This window comes from Arachis ipaensis, chromosome B4 (genome assembly GCF_059453495.1).
Source record: "Arachis ipaensis isolate K30076 ecotype BB chromosome B4, ASM5945349v1, whole genome shotgun sequence".
In the NCBI taxonomy this organism is placed as follows: domain Eukaryota; kingdom Viridiplantae; phylum Streptophyta; class Magnoliopsida; order Fabales; family Fabaceae; genus Arachis; species Arachis ipaensis.
This window is the reverse complement of record NC_142439.1, coordinates 131,527,428-131,543,947: the sequence shown is the minus strand read 5'-3', so window position 1 is coordinate 131,543,947 and position 16,520 is coordinate 131,527,428. Positions and strand designations below refer to the sequence as shown.

The 16,520-nt window shown below is 35.7% G+C and overlaps 1 protein-coding gene and 1 pseudogene across 1 annotated transcript; both read right to left on the bottom strand.

Annotated features, from left to right (window-relative positions):
• Positions 1-2,013: 2,013 nt before the first annotated feature.
• LOC107634966 ((+)-neomenthol dehydrogenase) lies at positions 2,014-3,943 on the bottom strand. The gene is made up of 5 exons (XM_016338304.3): positions 3,828-3,943; positions 3,463-3,712; positions 3,073-3,114; positions 2,809-2,982; positions 2,014-2,472 (listed from the first exon to the last, which is right to left on the bottom strand). The coding sequence occupies exons 1-5, from the start codon at positions 3,845-3,847 to the stop codon at positions 2,095-2,097; spliced, it is 864 nt and encodes a 287-aa protein (XP_016193790.1). The 5' UTR covers positions 3,848-3,943; the 3' UTR covers positions 2,014-2,094.
• A 3,510-nt stretch (positions 3,944-7,453) lies between these two features.
• Positions 7,454-8,299, bottom strand: LOC148569252 (uncharacterized; annotated as a pseudogene).
• Positions 8,300-16,520: the final 8,221 nt, after the last annotated feature.

Sequence of the window (16,520 nt, the reverse complement as noted above, 5' to 3'; positions counted from 1 at the left end):
TATCTATTTATTACAAAATACTAATTGGCCTTTTTTTTAATTAAGTCTAATTAAGTCTAACTATATGTCTTCTTTTACCTATTCTCCTTTTCTTCTGCATATCTTCTACCTCTTTTCCTTCTTCTACATCTTTTCCTTTTTTTCTCATGTAATTTTTTTCTTTCTATGTTTGTTTTTTTTTTCTCTGTACTTTTTCAAAATTTTATGAGAAGAATAATAATAGTGAAGCTAGATAGAAAAATACATAAGAAACAAAAAATACAAAAAAGCTTTTATATATGTAAATGCAAAAAAAAAGTTATAATAAACATATAAATTTTTAAAAAAATAATATAAAAAAAACAATTTTTTTATGATAAACACATAAATTCTTTAAGATAAACACACTTTTAAGAAAAATATAAAAAGCAAATATAAAAAGTTTTTTTTATGATAAACACAAAAGTTTTGTGATATAAACACATAATTTTTTTAAGATAAACACACAAATTTAAAAAAATATATATAAGAAGCAAACACATAATAATGTTACAATGATCACAGAAATTTTATGATGTAAATAGAAGCTTTTGAAGATAAACAATAAAATTTTTAAGAGAAATACAAGAAGAAAACAGAGAAAATTTTTAACTAAAAACTGAAATATTTTTTCATAAATATAAAATTTTTTAAAAGGGAATATAATAAGAAAATATATAACTTTTTTTTACCTAAATACATAAAATTTTGAAGATAAACATATGAATTTTGTAAAAAAAAAAAAAAAGTACAGATTTTTTAATAATAAAACATAAATTTTTTACCTAAATGCAGGAATTTCATTCTTTCTTTTGGCTGAATACTTCACGCATCTTCATCGTTTATCATAAATAATCTTCATTTTCTTCTTTCACTGCCTCCGATATAATGAGATTGTACATATATAGTTGATTCTCAATTTAATCATCCAAAAATTGGTAGAACATGTGAAAGAATTGACATTCAAGTATAAAACTAAGGTTAATTACTAATTTAGTATTCTAAAGATTCAACTAACTGACAAAAGGTTCTTTGAAAGATGTTATTTACATATAAAAATTGGTTAAAAATCAAAATAACCGAAATAAAATTTTAGATGTTTAGTTAATATCTCTTCATCAATATATAAAAAAATCATGATAATTGAATACTCAAAGTTTATAGGGTGCATTTATGGTATTGATAACACAAGATAGAAATATATAATTTATATTATTATTTTTATTGAATCAATTTCTCATAAAGTAAAAAAATTAGTAAGGTGAGAAAATAAATATTTACCCACTCTTAAATTAAAATATTAGAATTTATATGCGATGAAAGTTATAAATTTAATGGTGATTAAACTCTTGTTTTATTATTTTATTAATTTTTTTACTTTAAAAAATTTTTGTCCTGTTTTATTATATTGATTTTGAATAATTTAAAATCTATAATTCTTAATAGATTTTTTTATTATATTTTCTTCATTTACGAGCAAATAATTAAACAAATTTAAAGCAAGTTATTGAAAAACAAAATACACTGCAAATTATGTTATTTATGATTTGAAAAGAAAGTTTCAACAATACTTATTAAAATTGTACCAACTTTACATTTTTGAATTATGAGTAGTAAGAGAGAAACCACTGCATTTGTAAATGACATAGTTGAGGGGTCTTCTCTGAAACCACTTTTATATGTCTGCTTAATCAATTCATCTTCCTTTTGCTAATCTCATACTCCTTTTCATCTCTCAACCACTCACTCTCTTTCTTCTGATCTCCTGCTATGTTTTACCAACTACACTCACATGCAGTTGTCTTCATGTAAAGTTGATATTTGAGAATTGTTAGATGATTTGACAAGTTTGACTAACTCATTATCTAATGATTTTCAACTATCAACTTCACATAAAAATAACTGTACATAAGTCTTTACCTGAAAATATTGTCACCATCTTCATCAAATCATGCACCAACTACTAACAAAAATAATAATGATTAAAGAAAATAATAAATCAACCACATGATACTTTAAACTTGGTAAATTGAATCCTAAATGACCAAATTATCCTCATTTTATAAATAAAATGATTCAAAAACTTGACAACTCTTTTCTAATAAAGAAAAGGCCAGAAGGTGAGCCATCAGGTAGAAGTGCTAATCTCACAACACTTGCAGCACCTTCAGTAGCAGAAAGAGTACCAGTGTTTCTGGTTATGTCTGTTTTGCAAGGACCAGGGCACACACAATTGATGCCCAGGTTTTGGTGCTTCTTTGCCATGAATCTTGTATAAGAATTCATTGCTGCTCTTGAGACCCTATAGGCACTCATGTTAATTGGCCAGCCTTTGATTTCTAGTATGCCTTCTTTGAAGTCTTTGAGGAACTCCTTGAGCACCTCATCTATTTTCTCTTCTCTAAGGTTTTCAGCATCACCAAGCACCTCCTTAGCCCATTTGTTTGATATGTTCTGTGATGCCACATAAAACAATTTTGCCAATTTTGAGAATGTGATGTAGATACTGAAATAATGAAAGAGTAGTATTAGGTAGCTAACTTTTTTCAGCATCAATCATACAACTTTTTTTTAATTATTTTGTTTATCTTAAGACCTTAAATCATAAATTTTTAACTCTAAATTCTAAATTATAAATCTAAATACTAAAGTTGGTTAATGTTGACTAACTAAAAGTTAGTATATAATGCAGTAAGTTCAATATGATGCATAATTGCATTTTCCCATAGGCAACATCATGTTAAATTGAATAAAAATTCGAAGAGATTTGATGATCTTGAATTATTGTACCTTTATCAACCCTGCTTCAGAGGAAACATTAACAACCCTTGGTGAATTTGATAACTGAAGTAGTGGAAGAAATGCCTCAGTTGTTTTCTTGGCACCATAGTAGTTTGTCAATATACACTTTTCAGCCATCTCATAAGTTTGTGTTAGTTCCTCCCATTTAAATCTTGGTTCATCCTGCATCCATATTATAAGAATCTCAGATCTTTTCGAGAGGATTATGAGTCGCATCTCACAAGAAAAAAGGTAGATAAATTATTCACTGACCTTTTCATATGGATTGACACCACTGATTCCTGCATTATTCACCTGCAAAAGAATATGAAGCAAATAGATTACTCTAGAGGACCAGCAGTTTTTAGTAATTTTGGTCATCATTTGGCCAACACAAATACTAAATTGTCTTCAACAAATAAATTTTATAAATTTATGTGTACAAATTTTAAAAAATATACATGCAAATGAATTCTGGTAAATATAAATACAAATTATATATATATATTTTTTGTGCAAACATACTGACTAAGTACTAACCCAAAATGAATCATGTACTATTTTCGTATAAAACTAACAAAAAAGGCTTTTCTAAGTATCATTTCTTTTTCATTTTTCATAAGTCCTAAATCATAAACCCTAAACTGCAACCACTATGCTTACCAAGATATCAAGTCTCGGGAACTGTGTCTTAACAAACTCCGCTAATGATGCAATGCTAGCATGGTCAGTGACATCAAGTTGGTGAAGAACCACAAGCTTATCAGAGACACCACACTCTTTGAGCTTCTCAATGGCTTCAATTCCCTTACTCTCATCTCTTGCAGTGAGCACCACCTTGATTCCATTTGAGGCTAACTCTTTGACTGTCTCAAATCCTATCCCTTTATTTGACCCTGTAACAACAGCATATCTAACAGCACAAAGCCACAAACAATCACACAAAATATAAACACTATGCTGATATACACAAGAAAAGGAAATTTCGAATATTTGCATGAAAAAGTCCAAAGCGATGCTGCAGTTACCTTAGATTTGCCTCTGCCATAGATGCAGAAACAGAGTCAAAAGAATGAAGGGGTTATGGGTAGGCGTAGTTTTATCAAAATAATTGGCATCATTATCATATTATTAATAGTAAGACAAGTGCAGGATTGGAAACCATAGAAAAAAGTTTTTAAAAAATAATTATTATTTTTGGATAAGAAAGTAATGATTTTAAATTAAAAAATATTTTAAAAACTAAAATAGTATTTTAAAACTTATTAAGTATTTTTTTAAGAAAAAGTTTAGGAGGCCAGCAACTTTGTTAAATTCTGGCCAGCAGATAACCAGCAAAGAAAAGTGAGTTATTGGATGAAATCTCATACCAATCTCACACCATTAAAACTATTTTTGATGGTTATTTGATGGCTACAAATCACAAAAGTTACTGGCCCCTAACATTCTTCTTTTTTTAATTTTAAATAATTTTATTAATTTGACACTTGATAGTAAATATTAAATATATAAATAATTATTTTATTTTTATTTTTATAATTATATTATCTAAAAATAGTTTTACTTTATGCATTTCAAACACAATTTTGTAAAAGGAAGGTAGTTAGGCTAGTTAGGCTTGGCTGTGATGTGCAGGGGCAGACATATGAGGGACAACCGGAGGCACCCCGCCCCAACTTTTTAAAAGAAAAATTAAATAGTATGAGTTAATTTTTTAAAAAATATATTTAATATTTGATTTAGTATAAATAAAAGTTCAGTTTAATTTAAATATTAATAATCTCTAATATTTAAAAAATAAATAATAATATTAAAAATTTAAAAAATATTATTATTAATATTTTTAATTAAATAAAAATTTTTAAATTTCATAGAGTAGATTTTTTTTGTGATCACTTTTTTAAGTATAAAACTAATGTTAATTATCAATTTAGTATAAAGTAGATTTCATAAATTATTGACATTCAAGTATAAAACTAATGTTAATTATCAGTTTAGCATTTGAAAGATTCACAGAAAAATGTTTAAAAGATGTTATTGATAAAATAATTCCTTAATAATTTAAAAATATGACAAAAATAACCAATCATTATTATATTTTTATATAGGAAAAAATTGTTTTCCAATACCTTCAAACTCTTTAAGACGAAGAACGAAATTTTTTTTAAAGAAAAATTAATTGCATAAATTAGAGGGCAAAAAACTAGAATAAACCAAGGGAAGTTGCAAATTACCTAAATGAGCCAAAGTGAAATTCGTTTCAGCAATGAGCCAAACCCTATATTTATATAATTCGAACCAGCATGGTTCGAACTCTATTAATGAGTAATTCGAACCAGGGTGGTTCGAATTATATGGAGAGAAGTTGATTCAAGTAAATCGAACCAGGGTGGTTCGAATTAGAGGGGAAGAAACTGCAGCACATAATTCGAACCAAGCTGGTTCGAATTATAAGGGGAGACGCTGCATCAAGTAATTCGAACCAAGCTGGTTCGAATTACAGAAACCGAATTCGAACCAGTCCGGTTCGATTTAGTGGTAGACAGTGCAGTATATATATAGTTGTAAACGTGAGTTGCTCTCATAGAGGGTGTTAGATGGCTAGTGAGGAGAGTTTTGTGGTTTTGGTTCACCACAGAGGATCCATTAAGAGGAAAACTCGCTCCGGTGTGAAGTTCACAGATAAGGATCCTCTCTGTATTGTCGTGAATCCAACGACGAGCTATGATGACCTTGTTAGATCTGTGCTGATGAAACTTGGTCTGGAAGGTGCGAAGCGAGTGAAGAAGTTTTTCTACCGCATTCCAATCACTGTCTTGCAGGATACCATGAAGTATGATTGCTTCACGATTGGTAGTGATGAGGACCTCCAAGTCATGTTTCTATGTCGGAGGCAGTTTCCCGAGGTGAGGACACCAGAGTTGTTGGCAAAGCTGGTTGATGTGGTATCCAGCTCAGGGGGTTCGAACCGGAATGCCACCACTGAAGCCGCGGCAGCCGGTTCCAGTTCTAGGCCTGCCGTTGCTTCTTCGTCCGTCCCTGTGTACGAGCCAGCGGTCCAACCAGTCGCCTCCCCGTCTTTTGTTGTTGATCTCAATGATGGAGTAGGCGACGTGGTAGGATCAGTTGATATTCTGCCGAACGCTTTACAGGGAGTTCCACCGGTTGGCGTCGGAGACGGAGTGTTGGGTGATGTAGAGGAGGACGACGTCGAGCCGGATATGATTGAGGATGACAGCGGCGACGAGGTTGGAGCGACTGAGCCTGCATTGGCGGTTGGTGGTTCTAGTTCTGGCACACAGCAGTATCCACCACATTTATCCTCTTTGGACCTGGATGCCATGAGGCAAGAGGGTGTTTCAGGGCACACTGTTGGATTCGGAGCTAGAGATGCTGAAGGGACTGTTGGTTTGACAGAGTTCTAGGTTGGTCAGCAATTTCAGGATAAAGATGAGGCCCTGTTAAGTGTGAAGACTTACAGCATCCGGCGAGGGGTACAATACAAGGTTGTGGAGTCTGATCATCGCCGTTATGTGGGCAAGTGTTCTGAGTTTGGGAATGGGTGCACATGGTTGATTCGACTGAGTCTGCGGAAGCGCAAGGGCATTTGGGAGGTCAAACGGTACAATGGACCTCACACTTGTCTTGCGACCTCCATCTCGAGTGACCACAGGAGCTTGGATTATCATGTGATTTCGGCGTTCGTTATGCCAATGGTTAGGGCTGATGCATCCGTCAGCATCAAGGTGCTCCTAAATGCCACGGCAGCACACTTCGGGTTTAGGCCGACTTACAGGAGGGTCTGGATGGCGAAGCAGAAGGCAATTGCCCTCGTATACGGTGACTAGGATGAGTCATACAACGAGCTCCCCAGGTGGGTTTTGGGAGTCCAGTTGACGATGCCCGGTACTGTAGCAATCCTACGGACGAGCCCCGTTCGAGTTAGTGGACAAGTAGACGAGTCTCAAGCTTATTTCCACAGACTTTTCTGGACGTTTCCACCACTCATCCAGGAATTTTGGCATTGCAAGCCCCTAGTTAGCATTGACGGCACTCATCTGTATGGGAAGTACGGGGGTACCTTGCTCATCGCGATTGCACAGGACGGGAACTCCAACATTCTACCTGTTGCATTCGCACTAGTAGAAGGTGAGAATGCAGAGTCTTCATCCGAGATCCACTAGGATACGGACGAATATGGACGAGGCAGATCCGAACCGACCAAAGAGGTGTGGCCTTTGTCGCCAACCCGGACACACCCGGCGGGGTTGCCCACAGCTTGGAGGATCGTCTCACACGGGGGGGCAGTAGTAGCGATGTTGTCAATGTTAGTGCTCATTGATTTTTATTTTTCCTGTTACTTGTTATGTTAGAGGACTTATGTAATCTATTGATCTTTTTACCTTCTAGTAGTAAAAAAGTTGTTTCTGAATTTGAGTATAGCTAGAAATCTCATAAATGCAAAAGTTGATAACTAAAGTGTTATATAGTTCAATGATAATACATATCCACTAATCCACTAGGTAAATACCAGATTTTGAAGTACAATAAGATGAAGAAACAACAATGAAAAACAGCTCTAAAGTAACAACAGTAATCCACACGGGTCAGGTACATGAATGAACCCTAACGTCCAAAATACATGAAAAGTAAATCATCTAAACAAGTGGGAGCCTGTCCCACAACGACGGGGTACCCGTGGCCTCTGACCTCTGCGGATAAACGACTCCTCATCCTCTATCTCATCTGCATCCTCATGCGGGGCAGGCTGTGCGGGTGGCGTAAAATGGACAGGTGCGGCAGACGGCCCGGCGACAGACTGTGATGCAGCGGTGTAGGCGGAAGGTGGGGTGCCTCCCAAACCAAATTGGTCACCAACAGTTGTCATAGCAGGCTCGTTCAGATCAACATCTAAGGGTGCCTGCGTGCCGGGGGTCTGAGCACGCCTCCTGCCCGGCGAGTCCTCCTGCATGATAGCCGTAATCTCCTCTAGAAACCGTGGACTCCCAAAGTCCGCATCAAGCGTATCTGCGCCAAGGAAGTCCTGCCACTGTGATCCGGGAATAACCCATGGTGTACCGTCCCGCTGAGGCTAGTCGTCGGTGGGTACTCCAACGAAGTAATGTCCAAAAGGTCCCAAAGCAAGTCCAGCGTCACTAGGCTCAGCCCCGTCACCCATCCCTGAGCCATACCACTCACCTCCGTGCACCCCATCCTGGGTACTAACACCAGCCACTGCATCCGCCCCTGGACCATCCCCGCCCTCAGGCCCATGCTGATCATCGTCATCGTCCTCAGGGTCAGGTGCAGCGGCATGAACCGCAGCACGCCCTCTACCTCTACCAGGATGGCGTCGTCGTCGACCCGCAGCGGGGCCGGCCTCGTCATCATCCTCCATAGCACGCTGAAGCCACCCCCAGTCACGCTGGCTACGCCGTGTGCCCACGCGAGCACTCCTATCAACCTGCCGCCTGTCCGGCACGTCGTCAGGACGATCCATCTCAGGAACTCGCCCAGCTCCCCGCTGTGAGGCCTCAACAGGAATAACAACGGCTCTCGGATCCCCCAACTGCGGATCCGGAGACAAGAACCTCTTCCCGTGTTGACTCCACCACTCCAAGAACTGATGCGACGGACCAGGGTCAGCAACAACATCGAACCTCAGCACGCTATCCGTACGGGACTCCCAATAGAGATGCCACTTCTGCAAATGGGACGGGAACCATCGATCGCCGCCTCTGCCGTCCTTCGACATCAGAAAGTCGATGTTCAGGGCGGGATGTGGACGGGGCTGCACCCCTCCAAACTGCGGAAGAACCCTGTCTATCTGATGCCACTCTATGACGGCAAAGTAGATAAGCGATGTAACAGACCGCCACATCACCATATGCCGAGGCTCCAAGACCTCGGGATGGACGACCTGAAGTACGTCGGGGCTGCTGTATGGCATCCAGATAAACTGCACCAAGAACTATACAGTGTCAGGGCAACTCATGAACCCAACTCGTAAAGCGTGGTTAAATAAAGAAACTTATTAAGTAACATACTGACCTCTCTATCCTGCAACCGGTCTATCCAGAGCCTCCACATCTGAACTCTAGGACCCTTCTCGCTACTGGAAGGGATGTAACCTGACCACCTGCATCATGCACAGGTCTTATTGCAAGATGGTAAAGACTTGCCATCTGCAGGTACGGAACGTATCTGTCATCGAGGAGCATGCCCTGCTGCCGCCGCATGCTCCTGATGCATCGCTGAGGCTGCGGAAGAAATGAACCGCATCATTAGAACCAACTAAATTACCAGTGACAAACATAATCAACACGATAATTGAGTAACCAAAAAATCGTACTAAATATAAGCGCTTCAAAATCCATGAACGAGAGCCACTTGCATATAAACAACTAATATAAGAAACCAGCATAAACCACTGACATGAAAGATCTAACATTAAACAACCACAACTAAACCGCTAATATAAACCACTAACATAAACCACTAACATAAACCGTTAACGTAAACCACTAACATAAACCACATACATAAACCACTAAGATAAACCACCAACATAAATCACTAACATAAACCACTAACAGAAACCACTAACATAAACCACTAACATAAACCATTAACAGAAACCACTAACATAAACCACTAACATAAACCACTAAGATAAACCACTAACATAAACCACTAACAGAAACCACTAATATAAACCACTAACATAAACCATTAACAGAAACCACTAACATAAACCACTAACATAAACCACTAACATAAACCACCAACTAAACCACCATCTAACCAGCATGAAAAACCACTAACTCACATGTACCGGTATAACAAAGTTATTTCCGTACTAACCTCCTCGTTGATGACCCCAGCTATATGGGCGACTCCGTCCAAGCGATATAACCGTGCCGGATCGTCCTCCATCAGCAGAGTATTCCGTTCAGGTGTCTGTCGGAGAGAATCTGGGTCGTTTTCTCTGAGATTTGGTGGGGTAGGGGAAGCTGAGAATGGTTCAAATGAGGCTGATTCGAACTCCTTATATAGCCCAATCACTAGTAATTCGAACCAGGGTGGTTCGAATTACTAAGAACCCAGCTTAAGTGTAATTCGAACCAGTGTGGTTCGAATTACTTGATGACCTAACTAACCCATAATTCGAACTGGCTTGGTTCGAATTACATGCAATGCTAGTTCGAACCAGCCTGGTTCGATTTACCTTCAACTCTTTCTTGCTAATTCGAGCTAGCCTGGTTCGATTTATTAGTAAATGCAGTTCGAACTACCCTGGTTCGAATTACATAAAAATACGATTTGGCTTATTGCTGAATCGATTTTCATTTTGGCTGATATACGTTAATTTGAAGTGATGTTGGCTTATTATGGTGTTTTGCCCTAAATTAGAGGTATAAAAGTTAATGACTTAATCTATAAAACTAACAGAGCTCCTAATCTTAATCGAAGAGAATTAATTACTCATGTTTTTCAAAGAAATCCTTAATTATCAAAAAGTGGAAATTGCCGAAGAAGAGAAGAAGTTAGAACCCTCTTTCCTTATATCCTAACCCTAGAAAAACAGAATTCAAAATTCAAACTTCATAACCAAATCAAAACTAAAACAAAATCAAAATTTTTTTCTCTAATTGTTTTTCTCCGAAAAGATCTCCTCTTTAACTGCTTGTAATCTTTAATTAATGCCATCATCCATGGGCTTGTGATTGATCTTTTAAAAAGGTTGAAAAATTGGAGAAAAGTTGGTCTTTAATTGAAGTCCTGGAAAATGTATGAAATCCCACGTACCACGTGAAGCAACCTCTTGATTTGGAATGCTCTTACCACGTGAACTAGGCTACGTTGTACATGAGCCAATTTTTTTCAATTTGTTACTTATGAATGTGCCCCAACATTGTACGTGGTGAGTTCCACGTACCACGTGAAAACCAACTTGCGCGTACGCAGGCATCATGCGTACGCTCGCCCAAAATTCTCTTGTTGTGCGTACGCATGAATACATGAGTATGCGTGACTGCTACATTGTACGTGAGATCTCCCACATACCACGTGAAAAGTGATGGTCATGCATACATACGCTGTATGCGTATGCATGATATGTGAAATGCCCCAACGTGGTACGTGATGGTGTTCACGTTGCACGCCCCTTTCTTATGATTCCAGGGAAGCTCCTATTTGTCATAGAGAGTTTTCTGTTTGTCACATGGAGCTTTATGTTTTCTGCTCTCCACCTCTTTTCTGTTCTGTTTCTTTCTGTTTTCCTTCTAAAATTTCTTGTCATCAATAAAATTCAACTAATCAAATTAATGTTCTTTCTAACCTTAAATTCATTGCTTATTCAACAGAAATTCTTAGTAAATAAAGTGAAATCAAGAAGGAAAAACACTAAAGATGTGGATGCATCACGTGTACGCATGACAATCTCCGCATACGCATGAATGTAAATTCTTTCAAAAAGCTGTTAAGTTGTAGAAATTAGTTTTTTTTACACCAAACTTCAAACGCACATAGCTTTTTTGTTATAAATTATTTTTAGTCCGTTTTTCGATCATAAACTTCACGAACCCAATGTTTATTTAAGATAAATTTCACAAGATTTGAAAATTCAGAAGCTAAATTATGACCCATCAAAATTGGTTAAAATTTTAGTTTTCACCAAAAGTTCAAAACTTCTAGTTTTTCAAATTCTCAATTCAAAAGCCAATCAAATCACATCAATTTCAATATCTATCACTCCTAACCACCATCATATACATCCCCATCTTTCCACAAACATATCAACACACAATCTTCAATCTATTTAACAATTCCATTCATAATTTTCACAATTCTCAATATTTGTCATCAACCATCATTAAACATCAATTATTCATACAATCCAACTTATCCTACAGACAACTAGTCCAATTTTTTCAAGTAACATTATAGATTAACTAGAAGAAATCAAAATCATATCTTAGCTGATTTTCTCCCCAAACCCGAAGCACCTCAAAATCTCTCCTCTTATCCACAAGCTCCTAAGGGTTCCAAATCAACTCAACAAGCTTCAATCACCACAATTTTGTTCCAAATTCACCAATTTGACATCAACTTCACATATATTCAACCTAATTCATATAATTTCATATGCATTTACAAATTCAATACCTAACTTCATAGAATTGAAAAATTCACAAGGGATAGGAGTTTCTTACCGTTACGTGTAACGACCCAACTTCTAGTATGTCATGATCATACTGAAAATCGAGCGCTACTAACTTACCTTCTTAGACTTAACTATTACTTATTATTAAGTCTGTAATCGTGTTAGCACGAGATCAATTTTTCTTGAAAACTTTCTCCTTTTTACGTGAAAATTTTGGTACGAAAATGGCGGGTCTCAAAAAGTTTAAACATTCACATACAGAATTATAGGAAACCAATGAGTAAAGCAGCAAGTAAGATAATTTAAATAGTGAACAATATATATATATATATATATATATATATATATATATATATATATATATATATATATATATATATATATATATATATATTAAATTTAGTTTATAAAATCTTATTTTTAAACTTTTATTAATTACTTTCTAAATCACGAACTTTTTAATATTCTATTTTTAACCTCAATATTTTATAAAATTATATTTGAATCCCCACTTATTTTCATATTTATAAAAATAACCCAAGCTTTTATAAAATATCCATTTTATCCCTGAATTTTACTTATTACCCAAAATACTTGAAAACTTATATAATTATAAATTTTACCTTGATTTTTATATACAAATATAATGTTATCCTTCAAAAATAAAATTTAATTACTAATCTTTCTCTCATACCAAAATCGAAACCCTTAACCTTTTTCTTTCAAAATAATATTACTTGTATTTTAATCCGTTTTCGAGTTTTTTAGTTATCGATTCTTCGTAACTTTTAATTTTATCTCTCGGCCCTCAAACCTCACCAATTTTTTTACTTGATCCTCAACGACATTCCAGCCTAAAAATCCCCAAAACAATTCTGTCCCTGCTGGTTTTATCACAGTCAAGTCATGAACTTCACAAATACATTAATATATTACAAAAATTCAATATAAACTTAACCAAACTCAATCGATAATCAGTCACAACATCAAATCACCTATTCAAAACATATTTAATCATTAAGAATTTACCAAAACTCTACCTCCATACGAAATTAAAATATTCAAAGTTTCGGAGAAGCTTTTTGACCGAGCTGCCGAAGAAGAAAATGTCCAAAATCATCTGTGCCTCTTAGAACTTCAGTTAGCCGAACTCAAGGAGTAGGGGAGTTACGTCACCATTAACTTCCACCAACCAAAAATGACGCCAATACGTAGAGGAAGAGAATATAAATATTTTTATCAAATTAATTTTTTTTTGAGATTACGAATCGCAAAAAATCGAAGCCAAAAGTTCGGTGAGGATTACGGTTCTCCCTCTTTCTCTCTCGGTCACTCTTCTCTCTTCCTCACCGTTTGCATGCAATCAACTAAGGTTATATGATGAGTAAGGTAATAAAAATAGTTATGTGGCTTGCTTTTATATATGCCACGGTTTATGCTTTTATGAGAATGATAATAATAAAATTATATTACCATCTATTTTATTTCGGAGTTCGAAATCGGCTCGTCAAAATTAAACTAACCGCTTTAAAATGTTATTTTAAAAAAAAAACTCGCGTGTGCAAAAATTAGAGTTGTTTCATTCTACCATCTTAAAAGAAAATTTTGTCCTTAAAATTTCCTTTACCTGTAAACAAGTGCGAGTAATCGGTCCTTACCTTATTTTCTAGTCCTTAGGTGTGTTGTGTTTCGTCATCTCGTCTCAACTTACATATAACAGTTAAAGAAATAAAAGAATGCAATGCAACAGAATCGTAAAGTGTAGTTAGGAAGCGAGTCTTAACACAACACTGACTTTAGGTCAGGGAGTCTGAGTACGAGCATCTTTAGCAATCATTGTAAAACTCTTCCTGACTGTTACAGTCTAACTGGCTCTTGAATAAACTTCTTCGGGCAATTTCTCGCTATATGCCCCGGTTCATCGCAGTAGGGGTGTGCATGGGCCGGGTGAAACCGGGTTTGATATGACCCAGACCCGGTCCGAAATATATACCGGCCCTATTTATTAGACCCGAACCCGGTCCTAGACCTGATGAAACCTATACACTTTCGGGCCACGATTATACCGGGTAAAAACCGGGTGAAAACCGGGCCGTTAACACTACATTACCTTGATAGCTTTTTATAAGCTAGCATGTGAAAATATCCAAATTTTCAAGACTCCAACCATGATTTGACATGGTAAAATTCACTTAGAAAAATATAACAAGAACCAACTCTTCTCTAAAATTAAGGCATAACCATAATCAATACTAATATTGTTTAATAACACCAAATATTTAAATCAATATAAATAAGAATATTATACATTAGTCTAAAATCTTATGTATTTTAAACATAAAACATTAACTTATAGTCTTATAATAACTAATAACACAAAATATTAAGGTTTACAATACTTAAATTCCACATAAGAATAGTCATCATCCATCACTAATAACACAAAATATTAATTGTGTATGATGACCGGGTCACTGGGCCGACTTCGGGCCGGGCCGGGCCTTGCACACCCCTACATCGCAGTTGTAGCATATATTCGATCCAAACCGACAAGGATTTCTATCATGGTGTCGTCCACACTGATCACAAACATTATAAGCAAGAGTTATACAGAAGTCAAGTCAGTGTACCAACTTATACCGCTTATTACTATATATATATATATATATATATATATATATATATATATATATATAAGGATAAATAAAAAATTTTATATTCGCGTGAATTTAACGGGTCCCTTGAAGAGGGTACCTATGTCCCCATCCCAGTCTATTTTACGTAGACAGGCCTCCACCCGTAAAAATTTTACAGATCCCCATTTAGTCCCAAATTGCAACTAATCCGGCGAATATCCATTTGGCTGGTCTTTTTTTATCATTCTAATTGCTAGTATTTATTGGTTCGTGGCGTGAAACTATTCTAGCTACTTAGTAAATTCCTAGATAACTAAAGTTCAAGCTATATTATTCTCATAAAGTCATATGTATCATTGTTATAACAATATTAATTTAAAATAAGTGGTTAAACACTAAATGAGTCACATTTTTCATATATATATATATATATGGAAAAACTACTATTTGTACCCATGAACTTTACGAACGCTGACAAAAGTACCTATCAAAAAAGGAAACTAACGTTGTATCCATCAAAGATGGATTCCGTACGACAAAAGTAGCCAAATCTTAAATTTATGTTGACTTTTTAATAAAATTTCAGAATTACCCCCACCGTTATCTTCAACTTCTCCTCTCTTCTTTCCCAAATCTCAAATACCTCCATTGCCTAAAAACCTTAATCTCAATACCTAAAAATCCCAAATTATCATTTTCCTAATCCTAATCTCAATACCACTTTCAACAAATTTCAACCCTCTCTTTATTCTTTTCATCAATTTTACCACCTCCTTCACCAACACCATCATCACCGCCACCGTCATCAACCATCAGCCTCATCTTCCTCCTTTTTCACTGTCACAGTCATAAACAACAACTTCACTCTAACTTTTAATTTTACTTCTCATCATCACTTCTCCAATCTCAAATCCTATCAACACTCCATTACCGCCATTATCATCACCACCCTTCCTCCATCACTTTCAATACAATGTCAGAAGGAGAAGCACCTTTGGATGCTAAAAATTGAAACTTTAACAAGATCGCTTTGGTGGGGTCGCATGTGAGTAACACAGAAATCTTGCACATAATGGTGGTGATTTGGGAGAGTGAGAAAGTTCAACTTCGTTAATTATATAATGAATTTGTAATTTGTACTGTTGTAAATATAAGACCTTTTTTCATGGAGTCCATGAGCTTGAAGTGGACCTAGGAGGAGTTGAATCGCACCACAGGACCTTGCACGCTGGATCTCGGTTCAGTCTCACTTCCAGAGCTTCTCCATCTAGCGTTGCGTGGGAACGGATGGATTGCCTGGTTGCTTATTGTCGTCTTTGTCATCGTCAGCGTGGAAAGATGGCGGCAGTGGTGGTTAGTAGAGTAGTAGAGAATAGAATGTGGTTAAGAAAGTGGCAATGGAGGTGTTTGAGATTTGGAAAAGAAAAGAGGAGGGGTTGAAGATAAAGGATGGGGTAATTCTGGAATTTTATTAAAAAGTCAACATAAATTTAGGATTTGGGTACTTTTGTCGTACGGAATTCATCTTTGATGGATACAACGTTAGTTTCCTTCTTTAATGTGTACTTTTGTCAGCGTTCGTAAAGTTCATGGGTACAAATGATTGTTTTATATATATATATATGGCTAATATCACATATTATAACTTGTGAAATCATATTATAAAATATTGATAAGTTTGGACAATTTCTAAAAAAAATAAAAAAATATTAAAAAATTACTGGTTGATTCATAAGATTTTATTTTTAGAAATTTGTCTATAGTCTATTATTAATAATGGAATTACATATATACTATTTATCTTATATGTATTTTATTTTACTTGATAGAAGCTTATACTTTTTTTTTTGGCATCGACGATGTTAGTGATTATAGAGAGATTTTTATCATTAAATAAAACTATAGAGAAATTTAAAACA